Genomic DNA, 23,744 nt, shown 5'->3' on the forward strand with positions numbered 1-23,744 from the left:
ATTACCCTCCCCCCACCCACCGAAACCTCTTTTATTTGCATGGTTTCCCTCATTTGTAATAATTAGTATACACCTAGGATTCTCCTAAGAAAGGATCACAGTAGCTCAAAAGCTATGTAGATATGGCCATATAGGATGAGATTAAGCAAAATGAACGCTAGGATATGGAAACCATGGTTTTTTTTTGGGGGGGAGGGGGGTTGAGGTTTGTGGTGGGGGAAGTCGGTTTTGGGAAATCCTAGGCCTGGGTACTGTCCCTGAGCTCTTCAGCTCAAGGCTACCACTGTACCTCTTGAACCACAGTGCCACTTCCAGTATTCTAGTGGTTAATTGGAGATACGAGTCTCACAAACTAGTGCCCCGGCTGGCTTTGAATCTGGATCCTCAGATCTCAGCCTCCTGGGCAGCTAGGATTACAGATGTGAGCCACCATGCCCGGTAAAACCATGCTTTAAAAAAAAAATCAATTAAATTGCATTGTAAGGATGATGTACAGAGGGGTTATGGTTACATAAGTAAGGTAATAAGTACATTTTCTTTGAACATTGTTATTCCCTCCCTCCTTTCCTCCCACCCCCCCCCCCCATCCTCCCGCCATCCCAGTTGTAAAGTTCTTTTCCAACTTTGTATCTTGTAAGTTGTATTGGTTCACCCTTTGTCTCACCATTTTGTTATTACCCTTTCCTTCCCCAAATCAGATAAACATAAAACACTGGTACCAAAATAAAAAGTAATGATAGCAGGAGATAAACCAAAGAAAAGAGAAAAGAAATAACTTCACAGGGTATATTAAAAACAAAACAAAAACCTTCTTGTTTCTATATTGGAGTTCATGTTGATTGGCATCTTTTGGGAGGGGGGTCGGTTGTGGGACTTGAACTCTGGGCCTGGGTACTGTCCCTGGGCTCTTCCCTTTTGTGCCACAGTGCCACTTCCGGTTTTCTGGTGGTTCATTGGAGATTGAGTCTCAAGGACTTTAGTGCCCGGACTGGCTTTGAACCATGATCCCCAGATCTCAGACTTCTGAGTAGCTAGGATTATAGGCGTGAGCCACTGCACCCAGCTAATTAGCATCATTTTATAGGGTCATATGTACATAGCTATTGAGCTTTTGTGATCCTTTGATAGGACTATCCTAGACATATACTAATTATTACTTACTTCACTTAATAAGAGTTTTTCCAAGTCTTTCCATTTCCTTGCAAATAGGATGATGTTGTTCTTTCTGATGGCAGCATAGAATTCCGTTGTGTGTATATACCACATTTTCTTGATTCATTCATCTGCTGAGGTACATTTGGGTTGGCTCCATATCTTAGCTATGGTAAATAATGGTTCAGTGAACATAGTTGTATGGGTAGCTGTAGTGTGGCCTTATTTGTTTTGATGCTACAGTGTAAAGCTGGAGATAAAAGAACTAAATACTACAGTTAGTTTCTACAGGGAGAATGGAATAGAAATTGTATATAACTAGTTGCAATGAATATTAGGGAAAAAACCAAGAATATTGTATGTAATCAATGCCATGTTTGCCATCAGAATTTACAGGTACAGCATTAACAAAGTTAGAATTAAAGGTACCAAGATGAGTTTATATAGGAACTAGTTGGATAGAAATAACTGTAGGATGGCATTTTTAACATTTTTTGACATTTTTATTATTTTTTGTTGGCCCTGTGCTTGAATTTAGTGCTTCTTTTTTATTGTTGGGTTAAGGAGAATGACATTTTTTTTGTATTTTTGCTGGTTAGAACTTAGAAGCAGTTCATTTTTCCAGCAACAGTGAATGTGCTAGTTTACATTGATGCTTATAAATTCCATTTTTCACAAAAAGGAGCTAGAGTTCTTTAGGAGAGATGTGAGTCATTCTGTTTAGTGTCTAGGCAGGAAAACTATTAAGTGGAGTCCTTGGAACATTTTTTTTTTTTTTTTGCCAGTCCTGGGCTTGAGCTCAGGGCCTGAGCACTGTCCTTGGACTTTCTCAAGGCTAGAGCTCTACCACTTGAGCCTCAGCACCACTTCCAGCTTTTTTCTATGTATGTGGTACCGGGGAATCGAACCTGGGTCTTCATGCATGCTAGCCAAGCACTTTAACCACTAGGCCAAACTCCCGGCCTCCTTGGAACATTTTATCTTACCTGAAAGTAAGATAGTATGTAAGTTGATGGGGTATGGGAGAATTATATAGGAGCAACCTAATAGAATTCAATTCATAATCACCAAGACTAAAGTTTTAGAAACCAACATAGTAGTGGAGTATAGATAGGGTCCAAAATAAAATGTGTTTGTTCATATTGACATAAGTAACTGAGAGAAAGTAAGAAACTCAGCTGGCTGTGGCTCACGCCTTTTATCCTAACTACTCAGGAGGCTGAGATCTAAGGATCAAGGTTCAAAGATAGCCCGAGCACAAAAGAACCTGAGACTCCAGTTAACCTGTAGAAAATCTGAAGTGGGGCTTGGCTCAAGGGTAGGGCAGTAGCCTTGAGCTGAGCAGCTCAGGGACAACGCCTAAGCCTAGGGGTAGGGCTGTGTAGCCTTGAGCTGAAGAGCTCAGGGACAGTGCACAGGTCCAGTTCAAGCCCAGAAAGAAAGAAAGAAAGAATCCATACCTATATAATCCCAATTAATTAATATATGAGGAATCATGGATATGTCCCTATACAATATGTTTTAGTATATATTATTATGTAGTATTAATATATTTTAATATATTCCTTCCTTCCTTCCCCTGCATTTTTTTCACTCCAAGGCTAGTGTTCTGCCACTTGAGCCAGAACTCTACTTTCTACCTTTTTTGGTGCTTAAACTGGAGAGAATAGTCCCACAGAGAATTCCCTGCCTTTGCTGGCTGTGTGTGTGTGTGTGTGTGTGTGTGTGTGTGTGTGTGTGTGTGTTGGTTTTTTTTTTTTCCATATTGTGTGTTTGTTTTCTTTTTTAAATTTTTTTCTGGCTGCATTTAAGGCTTTTCTTTATATATTTTGATTTTTAAGAATTGATATATTATGTACCTAGAGGTTAGTGTTTTATAATTATACTGATATGAGTTTTTTTTAAAAACAATCTTTTGTCTGTAAGATTTCCTCTCAGTTTTGAAAAATACTTAGCTTTTGTTCTGTCAGACAATGTGGGGTTTTTCCTTCATCTTTTCTTCTTAGATTGAAAATCCACATATACTAGTCTTTTTATTGTCCTAAACACCTTGGATGTCTTTGCTTTCATCTGTTGAATTCTATTCATTTGTTTTCCTATCTGGTGCTTAAAAAATCTTTGAATTTGTTAATTTAATCTAGTCTTTTTTAAATTTTAGATTAGTATCTCACAGTTGTAGAAGTGACTTTTGTTTGTTTCCATTTTTCTTGTAGTATGACTTTTGTCTATTCACGCATTATGTATTTCTTTGTTTCTTTTCTTTTTCCCCCTAGGCTTGGGCTCAGGGCCTGAGCACTGTCCTTGGGTTTTCTCAAGGCTAGCACTCTACCACTTGAGCCATAGCACCATTTCTGGCTTTTTTTCTATGTATGTGGTACCAAGGAATTGAACCTGGGCCTTCATGCATGCTAGGCAAGCACTCTACCACTAGGTCAAACTCCCGGCCAGTTCTGGGGACTCAACTCAGGCCCTAAGCACTGTCCTTGGACTTTCCTCAAGGATAGTGTTCTACCACTTGAGCCACAGCACCACTTCTGGCTTTTCTATGTATGTGGTACCAAGGAATTGAACCCGGGTCTTTACGCATGTTTGGCGAGCACTCTAGGCCAAACTCCCAGCTCCCCACATTATGTAGTATTGTCTTATGTAATATTATGTAATATTGTCTTAAAGCACTAGCTTTAAAATAACCTCCAAATTTTAACATTTAAGGAATTTCACAATTCTCATTCATTTCCATTTCTTTTAAGTATGATTATTCACTAAGTCTTGTAATTTTATCTTACCTGTCATGAGTGATCCATTGCAGAGGATGTTAAACTTTTCTGAAGGTTACTTTTTACTTTACTAATTATTTAATTTGATTCTGTTTACATTAAACATTATTACCTGTTGGGTGCAGCAGCTCAAACTTTTTTTTTTCCAGTTCTTTTAGGTTGTTTGACATCTGTTCACATGTAATTTAGTGGTCAACCAGACATTTTGACAATTTCCATGCAGTTTAATGTTTCCCCTATGTGCCTTTGCAACTTCTCTTTACTTTCATTTCTGTTTGTGGCCTCAAAGTGTGTCCCATAATTTTTCTGATAATAAAATAGAATTGCTGATTTTAGCCAATTGCCAATTTGGTAAAAATCCAAGGACAGGTAGATAACTCATGCAATGTCATTTCCTTCTTTTGAGTGTTAGTTTTTTCTTTGGCGTTTGCTTGATATTGGTCTCTCTCTATGCTTTCTGTAATTTACTTTTCAATTTTATCCAGAATGTAAGCTCTTTGTGTAGTGTTATTTTGACATTGCACTTGCACTCAACAATGTTAACAATAATCTTATGGTTTTCTATACATTATTTATACTTACTACATAATAGCTTTCTCTAGCCATCTGAATTTTTTTTTTTTTTTTTTTTTTTGTTGGTTGTGAGGCTTGAACTCAGGGCCTGGGTACTGTCCTTGAGCTCTTTTAACTCACATCTAGTACTCTACCATTTTGATCCACAGCACCACTTTTGGTTTTCTGGTGGTTAATTAAAGATAATAGTCTCATGGACTTTACTGCCTGGACTGGCTTTGAGCCGTGATCCTCAGATGTCAGTCTCCTGAATAGCTAGGATTACAAGTGTAAACTGCCACTGTCTAGCTCATCCAACATATATTATTTCTCAGTTCTAGTGAGAGACCTAGCTTGGTTTCGACTTCTCTGTACTGAATACAATGCAATTTAGAACATCACCAGTGGACAGTTTTCTTTGGTATGCATGCTAAAAATTCTTAAAATTACCCAACTTCCTTAGAAGATATTATATCAAACCATATTTTCTGATTTCTAGAGTAGCACACTTTATAGCATTTTCATCTTTTATGTATTAGATTTTTGTGTCCACTGCCCATTTTTCTATATATTTTGTTTGTACTGATTTTTGGCAGTACTAGAGTTTGAATTCAGGACCTCATGCTTCATTGTTTTCATCGCTGGCCTGCCTGCCTGCCTGCCTGCCTGCCTTCTTCCCTCCCTGCCTTCTTCCCTCCCTCCCTTCCTCCCTTCCTCCCTTCCTCCCTCCCTCCCTTCCTCCCTCCCTCCCTCCCTCCCTCCCTCCCTCCCTCCCTCCCTCCCTCCCTCCCTCCCCTCCCTCCCTCTGTCCCTCCCTCTGTTCATTCTGAAGCTTGAACTCAGGGCCTGGGCACTGTCCTTGAGCTTTCTTGAGACACAGCTTCTGGCTTTTTCTGTGTATGTGGTATTGAGGAATTGAGCCCAGGGCTTTGTGAATGCTAGGCAAGCACTCTACCACTAAGGCACACTTCTGATTCCGCTTTCATTATTTTTCGAGTGTGATCCAATCTCACTTTTTGATTGGGCTGGCCTGAGCTATAATCCTCCTATTTGTGCTTCTTACGTAACTGAGGTAATAAATGTGCACCACTTTAACTAGTTTTATATTGGCTGAAATGGGAGAGGGTGAAGATTATTGCCAGCTTTTGACCAGAACTGGCCTCTAATAACAATCCTATTCAGCCTCCTGAGTGCCAGGATTACACAATGCATGATCTTACCGAGCTACCTATGTCTTTTTTTTTTTTTTTTTTTTTGCCAGTCCTGGGCTTGAGCTCAGGGCCTGAGCACTGTCCTTGGACTTTCTCAAGGCTAGAGCTCTACCACTTGAGCCTCAGCACCACTTCCAGCTTTTTTCTATATGTGGTACCGAGGAATCAAACCCGGGTCTTCATGCATGCTAGGCAAGCACTTTAACCACTAGGCCAAACTCCTGCCCCCCCCCCTTTTTTTTAAAGTATTTTATTTTATTTTCTTATCATAGTGATGTATAGAAAGGTTAGTTACATTTGCAAGGTAGTGAGTACATTACTTTTTGAACATTGTTGTTGATCCACTCATCAACTCAGGGTGATCTGGGTTGGTTCCATATCTTTGCTATGGTAAATAGTGCTCCAATGAACATCATTATGCTAGTGTGCTAGTATATTTAGTATGTCCTTGTTTCTGGACGATTGAGTAAATGCCAGGTAGTGGAATTGCTGGGTCATAAGGGAGTTATATGTTTAGTCTTTTGAGGAACCGCCATGCTGTTTTCCACTGTTGGTTGCACTCCCACCAACAGTGTAGTAGTGATCCCTCCTGGCCACATCCCCTCCAGCACCTGTTGTTATTAGATTTCTTGATCCTGGCCATTCTAACTGGAGTGAGGTGGAATCTTAGAGTTGTTTTGATTTGCATTTCTTTTATGGCCAGAGATGTCGAGCATTTCTTCATGTGTCTATAGGCCATTCCTATTTCTTCGTCAGAGAACAGTCTCTTTAAGTCTTTGGCCCATCTTTTAATGGGGTAGTTGTTTCTTTGGTGATTAGTTTTGGAGTGATTCAATTTTTTGAGCTGTTGACATATTTTAGCTATGAAGCCTTTGTCTGTTGTATGGTTAGTGAAGATCTTCTCCCACTCTGTAGGCTTTCTAGTTAATTTGCTAGCTATGTCCTTTGCCATACAGAAGCTCTGCAGTTTAATGCAGTCCCACTTATCCAGCCTTTCTCTGATTTGTTGTGTTTCTTGGTCCTTATTAAGAAAGTTTCGACCTGTTGGATGCAGTCATCTTTTGGGGAGGGGAGCAATACTGGGATTTGATCTCAAGACCTTCATATTGCTTAGTTTGTTTGCTCTACTTTCACTCTACCAATTAAGCAATGCCTCCAGCCTCATTCAATCATTTTGGTTCAGGAAGGCCTTGTGTGAATTAGTTTGTTTCCGAAAAAACAAAAACTGCCCATTCAGATAATAGTTTTAAAATGTACACAATTCTTTTCTGGGAAGTACCATACTATTATTATACACAGCACAGTATCTTATGGGATTTTTTTTGTCTGTATTTTTCAATATACTATAGTCCCAACCATTCCTAGAATGTGTTTTACATTCAATCATTGTTTCTGATTGAATGAATTGAGTGACTTATCTTTTGTCTTTTAGTAGCTGTCTCTATTCGACCAAAGTAGTGTGTAGGGAAAGTCTTTCCATTGATGAATAAAAGCTTACTTTGTAACTGCTGACAATCTCAATAGGAAATTCTCTACAATCTTTCCTATTTATATAATACCGTTGCATCCATAGTTCTTGGCTCTTCTCATTTGATCCTTAGAGCTACCCTGTAGATAGAAAGATTGGGCATTATATCTTTTATGTCAGTTTTATGTTAAATTATAGTGTTAAGCTATACCTTTGAGGTATGTGTGGCTAATTTTGTATCACTACCTATTCTTTGGGAAAGATACTTTTATTCAGGCAATATAGTAATATGAGTAAAGGCCACTTCAGTCCACTAGTCTACTAACTGCATTTTAAAGGTAATATTTGTGAGATTTTCTTTTATTGGCCTTTTCTTTTTGTATTGGAGGGTAGTTCCTTAAGTTTTATGACTAGTGACAATGACTTTCAATCATACTAATATTTTTGGGCAGAGAACTGTGAGTAATGAGTTCATATAAAGATTTGCCTATGTAACTTGAGATAGTATAAATGTTTCACTGTAACTGTAGTAGTTTTGATATATTTCAAATCGGATTTATTAATATTTCCTAAGATACATTAAAAACTGCATCTTTAAAACTTAGGTCTTACTTTTGTACTTTAAATTTAAGTACATTTTTTTTTAGACCATACTCTATTATTTGAGTTGCTTGAGAACTTGGCATTTATGGACAAGCAGACTATGCATTTTTAGACAGAATAAGCGTTTAATTTCACAAATGTTACTAAAAAATTGTGATCACTTGTTATTGAGATTGTTTTAACTATTGAGACTTAGCAAATTTCAAAAGGGTAGTATTTAATGATACTTGGTATAGTCCATGGTAATTTTTACCCATGTTAGGTGGAACATGGTGTATTCAAAGATTTTTCAGTTCTATAAATGAACCCTCAATGGGAATTTTTACTATATGAGGTAGCTTTTTTTTTTTTAAGATCGTGTTAATTTTTCTGTACCTTTCTTTATTCTCTAGAGGAAGTATCATTCTGCAAAAGAAGCTTATGAACAACTTTTGCAGACAGAAAATATTTCTGCACAAGTAAAAGCAACTGTCTTACAACAATTAGGTATGTATGTAGTAGTATATGTTCAGTGTGTGTTCAGTGTATTCTAAGTATTTTCTGTTTTACACAGTTGCTCAGAGTTGATCATATTAAACTAAACCCAATATATTTCCACACTCTGCCAAGCATTTTCTATTATACAGTCAATCTAATTGTTTTATGCAGATATGCTTTTTTAAATTCTCAGAATTATTTACTAGTATTTAACCCATGGGCAGGATTACATTTTCCTTTTGGTAAATACATGCTTAGTACTCAACACAATTAAGTGATTTGACTATAGTAACTTTGTGGTCGGTGAGCTGTGGTCGGTGATCTTCGTTTCATTATAGCTTTATCAATAAGTAAGTAAAACATTTACCTAAAATTGCAAAAACATCCCTCCCTCCCTCCCTCCCTTCCTTCGTGGGGCTTGAACTCAGGCCATATGCACTGTCCTTGGGCATTCTCAAGGCTAGCACTCTACCACTTGAGCCACAGCATCACTACACTACCAGTCTTTTCTGTGTATGTGGTACCAAGGAATTGAGCACGAGGCTTCATGCATGCTAGGTGAGCATTCTACCACTAGGCCACATTACTGGCCCCCAGCTAGTTTTGTTTTTTTGTTTTTTTACACCACACTGTTGTTCCATTTTTTAATGTATTTGAGCATCATGGCAAAATGTCAGTAATAAAGTGCCTGTACCTGTTACATTTAATTAATAGTTTGAAATGACTTTGGTTTTAATTGGGCCTAATTCATGAATCACCTGACCTTTGGAGCAGTGGTTTATCGAGTTTCAGAGTGTAACAGAAAATTATTCCCGCTAATTGTATCTTAATTTATGCCAATTTGCTTGTTGCTGCTGCAGGAGCTTGTTACACTGGAACCTGCTCTTACTAGTTATAGCAGGGAAAAGAGATGACAAATGTGTTGTTGATTAGAAATATATGGTAACTTTGTAGCTGGGGGTGTGCCCAAGTAGAAGACCTACTTAACAAGTGTAAGTCTCTGAGTTCAAATCCTGGTAAACTCCAAAATGTTGAAGTAGTTGCCAGGTGCTGATGACTCACACATGTTCTCCTAGCTACTCCATACCTGAGACATGTAGGGTTGAAGTTCAAAGTTAGCTGGGGCAGAAAAACTTGTGACATTTTCAACTCCATTTAACCAGTAAAATGCTAGGCTATTGACATGGCTCAAGCGATAGAAAGTACCAGTTGCGTATAAAAAAGCCTGTGTGTAAGAAACTGCAAGGTCCTGAGTTCAAGCCCCAGTATACTATAAAAAGTAAACAAAAGCATTGTAAGAGATACTTTGGTGTATATAAAATGAAATGTCTCAGAGGCCGGAGCGTAGCCTAGTGGTAGAATGTCCCAGAAGTAAGGGTCCCTATTTTTTACATACAGTGTGCATTGAGAATGAAGAATGGAGCTAGTTGATTTATACTTGAATTGATATACAACTGACAATTTACCTATGGTAGATTTCCATAATCCAATCTTTTGCTTGATTACATAGCCATCTAATTCTTAGAAAATTTATGTATTATCTAAACATTTGTGGTATTTGTAACTTATTAATGCCTTGTATTTGGCCAGCTTACTTTCTCTGCTGGCACTCTATACAGCACTTTAGCTTCACCTCCAGTCCAGCCTTAGGCTAGTGTTTTTTGTTTTTTGAGTTTTTTTGGTTGGTCATGGGGCTTCATCTTTGTGCCTGGACACTGTCCCTGAGCTCTTCAGCTCAAGGCTAGAGCTCTATCACTTTGAGCCACAGTACCACTTCCAGATTTCTGGTGGTTCATTGGACATAAGAGTCTCAGATTTCTTGCCCAGGCTGGCTTTGAACTGCGATCCTAAGATCTCAGCCTCCTGAGTAGCTAGGATTACTGGTGGCATGAACCACCAGTGCCCAGCTTATGCTACTTAATTTTGAAGGTAGAATGTCTTTGAGTTTTGTTTCCAAGATAGCTTTGAACTCTGGTACTACAGATCTCAGCCTCCTGGGTAACTAGGATTACAGTTGTAAACCACCAATGCCTGATGTATTTGTCCAATTTTAATGTATTTTTCTTATAGCCTTGAGTTTGTTTGTTTGTTTTTGGTCAGGATTATGTCCTATGTGCCTATCCATTATCTGACTCCACCTCAGAGCTTGAGTACTTCTGGTATTCTGCTACTTAAGACATAGCACCACTTTGGGTTTTTCAATGGTTAATTGTCAAAAGTCTCACAAACTTTCCTGCTGTGGCTGACTTTGAGCCCTGATGCTCAGATTTTAGTCTCCTGAGTAACTCAATTTGTAGTTATGAGCCACTGGTGCTCAGCCTGTTGATGTTTCATATTTTCTATGTAAGGTATGATTTTTATTGAGGTAATTCCAATGAGGTAATGTTTGTGTAGTTTAATCTGAACTGTCATTTATTATATTGGCTTATATATTCTTTGGAAACACAGTGTATTGAAGTATCTTGGTATTATTACCATCCATGAGAAACAGATTTTCTTATTGGGAGAATTGATGGTTCTAAAGTTTGGAAACGAGAGCCTTGAACTAAATAAATACTTTGACTGAAAACAGTGTTATTTTTCACTTTCTGCTTAGTATTCTTTAAAATAAAAGAAGCATTATGTAATATATGTAAATAATTTTCAATCACTATAGGTTGGATGCATCACACTGTGGATCTCCTAGGAGATAAAGCCGCCAAGGAAAGTTTTGCTATTCAATATCTCCAGAAATCCTTAGAAGCAGATCCAAGTTCTGGCCAGTCCTGGTATTTCCTTGGAAGGTATGACTTAGCAGATATTTACTTTCCTTTTTTTCTATTCTAGTTGGATATTTCAATTATAATCCATAATGTTAGTTTACAGTTACATCTTCAATAGTGTATTTTCTCTTTATAACAAAGATTTCTAAAAGGTAAATTGTAAAAGAGAGTTTCTAAATATGGTGATTTTTTTTTAATTTCTCATAGCATTCATGTCATAATATGGATTGAAGACTATATGCTGCAGTATGGTTTTCTTTTTACATCAGATAGATTAATACTATGACTATGTTTTTAGTATAAGTTTTGAAGTTGAATTCTAGCTTTATGAAATTAATATGCAGTGAACCACTTTAAAATTAATATTTTAATAATGCAGAATTTTTTTTAGTTCACTGATTTTACATTCTAAATTACTGACAGTATTTTCCTTATCGTATTTTTTTATTACTTTTTATGTTTGGCTTCTATTCTGTCTCGTTTTGAGAATTTTTATGAACAATAGTCTAGAAGTTACTAAAACTCCAAAATCAACTTGTCAGTAATAAACTTTGACATTGGATGACTAATATTTCTAAGGCCTTTTTTTTTTTTTTTTACTTAACCTTATTCAGGACCGTTTTGAAGATATATGGCCTCATCATTTAGCATACATATATCCAAATGAGATTTTAGTGTGATGTTTGTTAGACTAGCCCCAGGCAGTTATTGACCATGTTATCACTGAAGTGTAGAATGTTAGTGCTAAGAAAGATCCTGTAAACTATATCATTTTATAAATTCAGAAAGTGGCTTATGAGGAGTAGAGTGTTTTGTCCAAAGTCACATAGGCGTAAGAGAAGGATGATCGTACTAAATTCTTTTCAGTTCCACAAGGCTGTCTCAAATGAATATAATAATTAAGCCTTTAAGACATGGATTGTAGGCAATAATGCTTACTTCTTCCAGTGGTTATATAAAAAAAAGTTGTCATCTCTAAACTTGAAATATGATTTTGATTTAATAAGAAGAGAAAGAAGTCTATTTTCTATCTGTGAAATGTTCTCTTTCTCCAGCTTCTCTCTATATATGGCATCATTTCTGATATCTCACAGATTTCCCTTCATAAAGCAGTTTACTGTCTGAAAGTGCCTTTGTCTTCAGTCCCTAACTTATGTGATACTGCTTATTCTGCAAGATAGTGCTTAGGACTTATTTTTACCTTTCTAATAGGTGTTTTGTGTTTTTATAGCTTATCTTCCACTTTGATAAAAATCAGTATTTCTACACTTAAGGCTATCTTAAATTCTAGGACTACATCTGTTCTTTTAATATCTTCACCTTATGTCAAAAAGTGAGCATATTTTAAACAATATTCTTCAGTATTCTTTCCCTAGTCTTTTCTTTCATTTGTCAAAAACATAATCATTTCTCCCCCCTTTTTAGTACCGAGGATTGAATTATATATACCCAAGCTCCCTTTTCTGAACTATTTAGTCAGTACTCCCCCACTTTTTTGGACATCTACCCAGTTAATCATGTACTCTGCCTCCTTTTGCTTTATTATTTCTCATGCTTTCTGCTTGTCATTTCTATTACTTTCTCCTGTTCCAAACACTAGTGAGTATAAACATCCTCTGTTTAACTGTCCTTCCCACCCACCCTCCATCCCCACCCCACCCCACCCCAGGTCATGGGCTTGAACTCTGGGCCTGGCTACTGTTCCTGAGCCCTTCAGCTCAAGGCTACCACTCTACCCCTTGAGTCACAGCACCATTTCCAGTTTTTCTGGTGGTTAATTGGAGTCTCATGGACTGCTGTGCCCAGTCTGGCTTTGAACTGTGATCCTCAGATCTCAACCTCATGAGCAGTTAGGATTACAGATGTAAGCCACTGGTGCCCGGATCCATTTTCTTTTTAATATCGTCTGCATATTAACAGATCTATCTTCTTCTAAAATGCTTTCATTGTTCTGTTCCTCTTATTAGGAAAACAAACTTCAGGGCATTCTTGGGATGCATTGAAAATTCTCTGCTGTTTTGTGTTTGTACTTTCTGATATTGCTCATAGTAGTCAAATCTGTTTGAAATGCTTTCTCTCATTTTCTCTGCTTGAATCAATGGCTCCTAGACATTTAGATCATACAGATGAGAAAATTTCAAAGAGTGTTTATGAGGATAAAAAGACAGTGTTTGTACAAGTAAAGATGTGTTTTGTTTTGCTGCTTACTACAAGTATTATTCCAAAATAAATGAATTACAGGACAAATATTAGTGTGCATATTTGTGTGTGTGTGTGTGTGTGTGTGTGTGTGTGTGTGCGCGTGTGTGTGTGTGTGTGCGCGTGCGCGCGTGTGCACGCACATGCAGTGTTTCTATTTGTTCATCCACCTGTCCATCCATCTGTCTAATCTATCTTTATCAGTCTGGCAAAATAGCTCTATATTTGGTGGTAATAAGGATTCTCTGATCTGAATAATAAATATCTGTACATTCACATCTCTTATTCTTACCCATGTCCTTTATTTGCTAAATACTATAAGAGATGGTAGCCTCTTTTATATTGTTGAGTCATTGTCACATTTTTCATATCTTGAATCCTTAAACAGTGAGTTCCCTTAAATCAGGGACTAGGGTTAGTTAGGTATTTCCTTCCATGTCCACTGTTAAGATTTCTGTATTTATAATTATAGCTGCTTTCTCTGTATCCATCAAGTACATTCACATTAAGAAAATGACAGGTTTTTGGAACTTTAGTCTTCTTTCGCTCTTTACTATCCATGAAATATACTTCACCCCATTTTATACTATTTTCTAATACTTAGTTTGAAATTATGTTCCATTTGCATTTTTATGAATGAAAATAATTTTTCTATGTTACTGAGTCAAGAGAATCCAAGTCTAATTAATCAAATCTTCCCAACATATAGATTTAAAATTTCTTAAAATATTTTTTATTATATTACTATTTAGTAGTTGTAGACAGAGGTTACAATTCACAAGTCTGGTTATAAGTAGTGTTTCTTGGTCAGTGTCACGCCTTTCTTCATTCTCTCCCATTCCCCTCCCCATCCTTGCCCTCAAGTTACATAGTTTCAATTTTGTACAATGTGCAGTGTGACTGTAATGATTGCATTTGATCACCCTCCCTCCATTTGTGTACCCTCCCCTTTTGCCTTCCCTCCCCAAATAGGTTTCAGTTTCTTGGTATTGATTTTGATAAATAGTACATTAGTTGTTCAAAGGAGTTACAACTTTGGATTCCTTCCCTAAATATTAACTCCATTTTCTATGTAAGAAGCTAGAGATCAGAATGGACAAAGCAGAGTGAGGAGGGGCCACGTTTAATTTACAGTATTGTAATATTGACATGATAACATTTGTATTTATTTTAATAGAATTCATTAATATAAAATGCTTTAGCACCTATAAGACAGACTGTAATACAGTTTATTGAGGGGATAATTATTATGTATAATCTTAGTTTCCTGGTATACACATATGAACATAAATATATTAGCTTATTAGATTTTCCAAAAAATTGCTTTGATACATAGTCCATCCTTTCAGCAAATAAATTTAATTTATTTTTTTTTTCCCCTCTTCCCTGTCAGGTGCTATTCAAGTATTGGGAAAGTTCAGGATGCCTTTATATCTTACAGGCAGTCTATTGATAAATCAGAAGCAAGTGCAGATACATGGTGTTCAATAGGGTAAGACTTTGTAATTAGCTATAATTAATATGTAAAGATAGTTAAGTCGTATAATGTACTTTATAGTTGAAGTCATACTATGTTACTATGCAGTTACTCTTAGTGGATGTTTCTTTTTTCTCTTAATTTCTCTTTGTAGTGTGCTATACCAACAGCAAAATCAGCCTATGGACGCTTTACAGGCCTATATTTGTGCTGTGCAATTGGACCATGGCCATTCTGCAGCCTGGATGGATCTAGGCACACTCTATGAATCCTGCAACCAGCCTCAGGATGCCATTAAATGCTACTTAAATGCATCTCGAAGCAAAAGTTGTAGTAATACCTCTGCACTTGCAGCACGAATTAAGTATTTACAGGTAAAATTTTTAAATAGGTTTTGTTTTTTGTTTTTCTTTTTTTCCTAAATTGCATATTTCCCCATGATACTAAGGCAGAAGGAGGGTGGCTGGAAAGTTTGTCTAGTTGTGTTTTGATGTCTATAATCTGTTTCCATATTTTGTAACATACCATAGCTTGTAATATTATTTTACTTTTCATTTTAAGTAAGATATACAGTATTTTAAAAATGCTCTTTTGCACATTGACGCTGTTGATGCATATTAATTTACATAATTTTTTTCTATGTACTGTCTACATTTTTAAGTTGTCATAGCATTTTATAAAAAAGAACACAAACACTGTCTTTCACTCTTGCTTGGAGTTTCATAAGAAGACAGCTATGAGAACTCTGAAAAACAGAGCTTAGCTTTGTTTTGATTCTCACAAAGGTTGATATTCTGTACCTACCCTCTTTATACTCAGTATCATTCTAAAGCCCCAAATTTAGCATCTATTTTCTTTTAAAACAATTAGCTATAGCATTTAGGAAGATTTAGTGGACTTGCTCTTACTCAAGTAGGCTTGTGTTAAATTTGCTTTTTACATAATTTTTCCTAGGCTCAGTTGTGTAACCTTCCACAAGGTAGTCTACAGAATAAAACTAAATTACTTCCTAGTATTGAGGAGGCATGGAGCCTACCAATCCCCGCAGAGCTTACCTCCAGGCAGGGTGCCATGAACACAGCACAGCAGGTGAGAAGTTGGGTTATGTTCTGCAGGTGCCCAGCTTTAAGGGTTCTTTTCAATCTGTAGTGGTCAAGCTTATTTTAACTAAGCATAGAAGGCTTGTATTAATGGAAAGCCTTTAGACTTAATTGCAGAAGGGAATCTAGATCAAAACAAAATTCCCTCTGATATGGGAAGAAATTTGGGGGTACCAATTTAGAACCTTTGTGCATTTTCATAGATTTCCTAACACAGTGCTTCAGGTGGTTGAATTAATATTCAAAGCAGGTCTTTCCAAGGAAGGTACACATTCCTCCATTGACAGACAATTCATTTGATTTTGATTTTCAATAATTACAATCAGCGATGTCCACACAGTTTTGAAAAGTATGTAGCTTGTGTAGTTTTATAATTTGAAGGAATGAATTAAGAATATATAGAACCCTATTTTTGTCTTCCTTCTGTGATTCTTAGGCATGTAAACCTCATCATCCAAATACTGAACCTGTATTAGGCCTCAGTCAAACACCAATTTCACAGCAACCCTTGCCACTACACATGATTCCTTCTAGCCAAGTAGATGACCTGTCCAGTCCTGCCAAGAGGAAAAGAACATCTAGTCCAACAAAGGTATATGTTTTAGAGAAATAGAAAAATCCCAGTCAATAAAGAAGCTCCAACTGCCCTGAAATTGTGCAGTTTGAACATCTCCTGTCCTTTACTTTAAATCTGTGGACATCAAAAGAGTGAAAGGTTTGAGTTTTTTCCATTCCAAATTTTAGAATCATATTAAATATTGAAAGTAGGGACAAATTTGCATTCATCAAATCATTTTATTCATCTCCCTGCCGTTAAGCTCTCAGCACACTTTTCATCATCACTTTTTTTACTGACATTGAAAGAAATTTAGTGTTGGATCTAGTAGACAGCATGGTAAATAGGCTAGTCTTTTGGGCCATAGTTTAGGGGTGGGCCTTTTTTTGGGTGGCTTATTAAAGTATCAATCTTCTTTAAATTTATGATTTCTAATTTTAATATGCATGTAAGATTATTTGTAAAAGAATGTAACATAACATCTTTTGTATGTAAATATTCCAATTCATATTCATTTGGCTTCCATTAGTCATTATTGTTAACTCTGTGGACTTAACTAAGTGCTCTTAATTTTTTTTTTTTAATCAATTTTCCTCAGAGTACTTCTGATAATTGGAGTGGTGGCCATGGTATGTCACATCCTCCTATACAGCAACAAACTCATTCATGGTGTTTGACACCACAGAAATTACAGGTATGTAAGATAAGCTTTTGATAATTATTTTTTTCTTTTGGAAGGACGTAGAGGCAAAGCCTAAAGTTGGAAATATTTATTCTTGAATGAATTCATTATGCACATAAGTAAAAGGCACCCCCATATACCAGATTCTCTACTTCTTGTTTCTTTTAATAAGTAATAAAAATGGTTCAAACTAGATAAAGAATAATTCTAGATTACATAGCTCACTTCCCTTCTGTAGACAATTAGTGTTAATAGTTTTAAACTGACTTTCTAGGGATATTTTGCATATATCAGCATGTATGTGCACTCCCCCCTTTTCTTTTTTTATTAAAGAATTTATTAACATTGATTTTTACATCATATTTCTTTTTTTCATATATTTTTATTGTAATTAATAGAAGGGTTACATGATATTTGCCAGATAGATGGTTTACATCATATTTCAAATGACATGTTTAACAAGTATTCAGGAAAGGAATCTATATACAATCACTGACACTTAGATTTTAGAACATAATCAAAATTAGGCTGAGAGTTTGTATGTCATAGATACATAATAATCTATGTAACCCCATTTTCTCTTTTAAAACAGATCACAAAATACTGCATACCAGTATTTCCTTCTCCCTTATTTATGGTTATATTTTCTGCCGCTTCAGCAGCCTGCAGTCTACCATGATTCAAAATTATTAAATTGGCAGTTCCATAAATATACCAGTAATATATTTTAAAGTACAGTATTCTGATGGGTATAATGAAATCCTTCTCTACCCTACAAGGGATATGAATTATACCTTTGTCCTGTGTACCCTGGCTGTCTAATCTACTTGGTCCTTAGTCACTTATAGCCATCTCATTCATCCAAATGATTTGCAATATTGTAGTACCTGCGTTGAAATAATATCTGTTTTTATTAATAATGTCTTTCTTGAGGTAAAAATAAAGTGAAAGTTCTCACCTTCCTAAGAAAATAAAAATCATGTGCTATGGTTGCTAAGAGCTACAGTATCAAGGACTATCTGTGACATTGTGAAGAAGAAGAAAGGAATTTGTTCTACTTTTAGTGTTACACCTTAAACTATAAAAGTTATGACCATAGTATATTAGGATGAGGATGGAAATGACATTAAATGATAAGTATGGTGTATATCTGTGCTTTTAGGCTTCACTATGAGTTCTTAAAAGGTATCCTTTTTAGATAAGTGGTTCTGCTACATGCTTATTAATAACATTTTACAGCTCTTTTTGTGTCAATATTTAAAGAGCTTTCTTATTTTAATGATTTTTTTTGTTTTGTTTTGTTTTTGTCAGTCCTGGGCTTGAGCTCAGGGCCTGAGCACTGTCCTTGAGAAAGGCTAGAGCACTACCACTTGAGCCATAGTACCATATCCAGCTTTTTTCCCCTATATATATGGTACTGAGGAATGGAACCCAGGTCTTTGTGTATGCTAGGCAAGCACTCTACCACTAGCCCAAACTCCCAGCCACTATTTTATGATTTTTTTTTTTTTTTTTTTTTTTGGTGCTTGAACAGGGCGTGAGCTCTACCACTTGAACCACAGGACCATTTCTGGCCTTTTCTATGTATATGGTACTGAGGAGTTGAACCTGGGTCTTCGTACATGCTAGGCAAGCACTTTATCACTAGGCCAAACTCAGGGCCCTTATACTTTATTTCTTTTGATATTACAGTATTATTTAAACAGATCCCTACTTGCAAACTGAATTTGTCTCATCAACCTTTTCCTTTTCTAAGAGTGCTGGTTTCATTGTATTATTCGTAGGATATTTTAAAGCTTGAATGATTTTTATAAATACCAAAAAACTGTTATGTCAATGCATAAAATTTTCATCTCCCATCTCTTCCAAAGATTACATTTGAGCAAACTTTCAGATAGATGCATAACTTTTTTGGGTGGGGGATGGGGTCAGGTCTGATGTGGGTCTTGAACTGTGTGTCTGGGTGCTGTCCCTGAGCTCTTCAGCTCAAAGCTAGTGCTCTACCACTTTGAGCCACAGCATCTTTTCTGGTGGTTAATTGGAGATAAGAGTCTCATGAACTTCCATGTGCAGGCTGCCTTTGAACTGGGACCCTCAGATCTCAGCCTTCTGAGTAGCTGGGATTACAGGTGTTGGCCACTAGCTCCCAGCTGGATGCATAACTCGTTCAAGTATTTTGAACTTTAGAAATTCATGTTGGGTTTGATGATTGTGAGAAATCATCTAATTTGATATTGGTTCAGAGTCAAATATTTCATACTAAGGTTACTCACAATTCTTAAGCTTGTTTCTGAGATATGTTTTGACATATATTTGGATGTATATTGACTATATTTTCTTTTTCTTTTCTTCTAGCACTTGGAACAGCTCCGTGCAAATAGAAATAATTTAAATCCAGCGCAGAAACTGATGCTGGAACAGTTGGAAAGTCAATTTGTCTTAATGCAACAACACCAAGTATGTGTAACATTTTGTTCTTTAAAGTTTGTTGAGATTTTCTATTCTGTTTGTGTCATCATTTTAGAACACAGTTATATCCAAGTCCACTTTATATGTGATTGAATTCAGTTACTGCTTAAAAAGCCAGTGATTATTCTTGTTTTTGTTTGTTTGTGTTGCTACTTGGGCTTGAATACAAAGCCTGAGTGCTGTCCCTTAGCTTTTTTTGCTTGAGACTGGTTCTGTACCACTTCTCTTCTTTTTGGTGGTTATTGGAGATAAGCAACTGTTGGATCTGCTTGGGCTGGCTTTGGTCAGTGATTCTGAAGAATCTCTTCCATAGTGGTTGAAGTAATTTACATTCCCATCAACACTATATTAGGGTCCTTCTCTATATTCTCACTAGCATCTGCGCTTCTTTCTCTCTTCATTAAGAAGAAATCTTATATTTTATCTAATACTTTGGCCAGTTCAGATTTCCCCTCTTCCTCCTGGAAAGATCTCCAGCTGAAGAAAGAACCAGATTTCACTTTCTTGCATGTTAATGGTCCCTGATGATTTCTATCAGTCCTGCTTTATTTATTCTTTCTGCAAATTAATAGATGCAGGGGAGAGTTTCAATATTAGATCATTAATGTCTGATTCTTTTCCAAATATTTCACCTAATAAGTTCTTATGGATTGGACAACCGCTCTGAAGATTTCCTAAGAATTGAATAATAATCTTGAAATTCAGAGTGGGTTATCTACTTTTCTCCCCCAGACTTGCTGTGAACAGTAGCACTGCAAAACAAAACATGAGTGAACATGCTAAGTACTTTGCCAGAGTAACCTTCCATATAGACTTGCCATCTTAATTATAAAACCAAAAACACAATTTGTTTTGGAAATCTTGTACAAATGTGATACTGCTTTGTTTACATATGAATGCAAAGTAGCCATTTGTTTTTTCTTAAAAAGTGGTTAAAATAATAAAATAAATACAAAACAAATCTGACCAATATACTTCATGTGCTGGGAGTTAAAACCCATATAAAATATACAACTTTAGAATCTTTTAAGGAATAATTCTCTGATTAGGGCCAGGAGTTTGGCTTCCTGGCAGAGACCCAGGTTCGATTCCTCGGTACCACGTATATAGAAAAAGCTGGAAGTGGGACTGTGGCTCAAGTGGTAGAGCTCTAGCCTTGAGAAAGCCCAAGGACAGTGCTCAGGCCCTGAGTTCAAACCTCAGGACTGGCAAAAAAAAAATAAATAAAAATATTTGTTTCCCTAACTTATTATTCGTAGATACAAATATATTTTCAAAATATATTTTTCTTCATTGCATTCCAAAAGTTGTTTCTTTATAGAGTTACTGTTACTGTTTTTCAGCCTTTAAAAATTCGATGTTTTGAACAGTTTTCCTTGATTATTATTCATCTTCACATTGTGATACTCTACACTGTGGCCAACCAAAAGGGAATTTGTTTTTAATTTGTTTTTGCAGATGAGACAAACAGGAGTTGCACAGGTACGACCTACTGGAATTCCTAATGGGCCAACAGCTGACTCATCACTGCCTACCAACTCAGTCTCTGGCCAGCAGCCACAACTTGCTCTAACTAGAATGCCTAGTGTCTCTCAGCCTGGAGTCCGCTGCCCTGGGCAGCCGTTAGCCAATGGACCCTTTTCTACAGGCCTTGTTCCCTGTAGCACATCAAGAACGCTGGGAAGCACAGATACTATTTTGATTGGCAATAATCATGTAACAGGAAGTGGAAGTAATGGAAACGTGCCTTACCTGCAGCGAAACGCACTCACTCTACCTCATAACCGCACAAACCTGACCAGCAGCACAGAGGAGCCGTGGAAAAACCAACTATCTAACTCCACTCAGGTAATAGGAAGACTGGCTGACTTATTGGCTTCTTCTCAAACTACAATTTATCTTTATTGAGTGTTTGTGTACATGTGTGTATGCACATGCTTGAAGAGAAGGCCTGGGTCCCTTAAGCTGTTTTGCTCCAATTGGGAGCTCTATCACTTGAGCTTCTACTTACGGCTCTTTGCTAGCTAAATGGCAACGAGAAACTCAACAAACTTCCCACTCAGGATGGCTTCAAACTCAGTTTGAGATCTCAGATCTCAGCCTCTTGAGTAGCTAGGATTACAAACACGAGCCAGTGGCATCCAGTATGATTTTGTATATTTGGAGAAAAGAAAAAAAGTGTTTATTTTTGTCTTGTTTTATTATACTAGTACTAGGACTTCATGCTCTCACTCACAGCTTGTACTACATGAACCTCTTTTTCTACTTCCAACTTTTTGTTGGCTAATTGAAGCCAAGAATCTTCACTCAGATTTCTACTTCTTGTTTAGCTAGGTTTAAAGGCTTAATCTACTGAGTACCTGCCTGAGGAACAGTTTTTTTTACTGCATTGTTATTACTCTGCTGTCGTTTTATATATTTGTATATGTTCTGTAAAATTATCATGAGCATAATCTTGGAATTTTGCAAGGAAGATGAAAATAAACCATCACACACACACACACACACACACACACACACACACACACACACACACACACACACACACACACACACACACACACACACACACCCTCCCCCCCATTTACAGTGGCAAAGCAAGAGTATAGGAGAGAATAGGAGAGCATAGGATGAGTGAGAATGGGAGTGGGTAGGATCCCCAAGGGATGAGAACCAACTGAGAAAAGATAATTTAAGATTGTGCCTCAGGGTATCCTAGTTTAATAGACCAAGAAATTGATCTGTGAGGGTAGTAGGAGATTCAGGGGAATGTGAGTGATACCTTGGAAGCCAATGTGAAGAGGAAGGCATGATAAAAGAGCATCTGAAATAACGTTCTTAGATCCAGTAAGGTGAGCTGGAACTTGGCTATCTGAGGTGTTTCATGACATTGTTGTGTTGGCAAATTAAAGGTTAAAGGCAAAATTTACTCTGTGACGTGTGTTTACTCTTTTTTTTTTTTTTTCATTCTTGGGGCTAGGCATTGTCCCTGAGCTTCTTTTGCTCAAGGCTAATACTCTTTACCACTTGAGCCACAGCACCACTTCCATCCTTTTCTGTTTATGTGGTAATGAGCAATTGAACCCAGGGCTTCATGCATGCTAGGCAAGCACTTTACCTCTAGGCTACATTCCCAACCCCACAGGTTGATTTTTGTTCCTGGTGTTTTTTCAGCCAGTGAGCTGATGGTATTTTTCTTTTTAAAGGATAAGGGGAAAAGGATAATGTCTTACAGTATATGATGTACGAAGTTTAAATATTTGCTGACTCTGCAGAGAACAGTTTTTAAAAATTTTGGACAGGAACAGTTTCAGTAGATTGTTGGTGATAGAAGCCTAATTGTAGTTGGCTTCAGAAGTGGAAGGAAAAAACTTCAAGTGGCAAATATAGTTCCAGCCCCGTCAAGTAGATTACACACATAGAATGTAGCTGGTTGTTTTAAATTTTGAAAGGAAATATAACAATAAAGCTAAGGGAAGCATTTAGTAGAGGGGTAGGAATTGACAAAAAAGCAAGGAGAGAATTGTTAGAGTACATTTGGAGGCTTAAATGGGGGATTTGGCTGTCTGTTAAAATTCTGAAACTATAATTGGCTGTTAATAAAAGAGTCTTGGTTAGGATTATAGGGTGTGGTTCTGTTATTTTTTTTTCACATCTAATTCTTTGGTTTGCTATGTTGCTGAAAATTAAAAAAAAAACTTATCTCTATTTTGGAAACAATATCATTCAGAAAGTAATTCCTACTTACGAATTTTGGCACAATCCTGTACCTCTAGCATTTGGGGGAGAGGGGAAGGCAAGAGGGTCTAAAGTTTGAGGCCAGCCCATGCAAGACCCTGTCCCAAAACCAAAGAAATGAGCAGCAGCGAAGACCTCAGTTTGCAAGCCACAAGGTGTGTAACTGGGAATAATTTGACAGGGAGCCCCTGCCCTTTAAGACTCATGTCCATAGCAGCTTTATAGTATAAGTAATGAAGTTAATAAAATTTTCTAGAAACTACTGTTGAACAGATTCTAGACTGTAAGTTTGTCAAATGATACAAACAACATGTCACTAGATTCTAGCTAAACAGGCTTTTTATGGATACTGCCTCATAAAAACCTAGTAAGATATTTTTCTGAAGATATAATGAAAACATTGATACATCTATATTGTATTAGTACACCTTTCATTGTTTGCTGATGGGAAGAAGTATTTTGATGTTAATTTGAACTATAGTTTTGAATGTTTAGTTACAATTTGTTTTTGTGACTGGAAG

At 36.7% G+C, this 23,744-nt stretch overlaps 1 protein-coding gene across 9 annotated transcripts in view; it reads left to right on the forward strand.

The window, feature by feature from the left end:
• The window catches only part of Kdm6a (lysine demethylase 6A), a 140,226-nt gene that overhangs the window by 76,661 nt on the left and 39,821 nt on the right, over positions 1-23,744 (forward strand). For 2 of the 9 annotated variants that reach the window (XM_090327071.1, XM_090327064.1), the window contains exons 9-17: positions 8,156-8,249; positions 10,897-11,023; positions 14,595-14,693; positions 14,833-15,052; positions 15,633-15,767; positions 16,215-16,370; positions 16,933-17,028; positions 19,372-19,473; positions 20,944-21,333. In XM_090327071.1, the coding sequence (XP_090183197.1) occupies positions 8,156-8,249; positions 10,897-11,023; positions 14,595-14,693; positions 14,833-15,052; positions 15,633-15,767; positions 16,215-16,370; positions 16,933-17,028; positions 19,372-19,473; positions 20,944-21,333 (1,419 nt within the window). The remainder of the gene's footprint in view (positions 1-8,155; positions 8,250-10,896; positions 11,024-14,594; positions 14,694-14,832; positions 15,053-15,632; positions 15,768-16,214; positions 16,371-16,932; positions 17,029-19,371; positions 19,474-20,943; positions 21,334-23,744) is intronic. The other 7 variants (XM_090327072.1, XM_090327068.1, XM_090327073.1 and 4 more) reach the window with 5 other exon arrangements.

This window comes from Megascapheus bottae, chromosome X (genome assembly GCF_031878675.1).
Source record: "Megascapheus bottae isolate mThoBot1 chromosome X, mThoBot2.hap1, whole genome shotgun sequence".
Classification (NCBI taxonomy): Eukaryota; Metazoa; Chordata; class Mammalia; order Rodentia; family Geomyidae; genus Megascapheus; species Megascapheus bottae.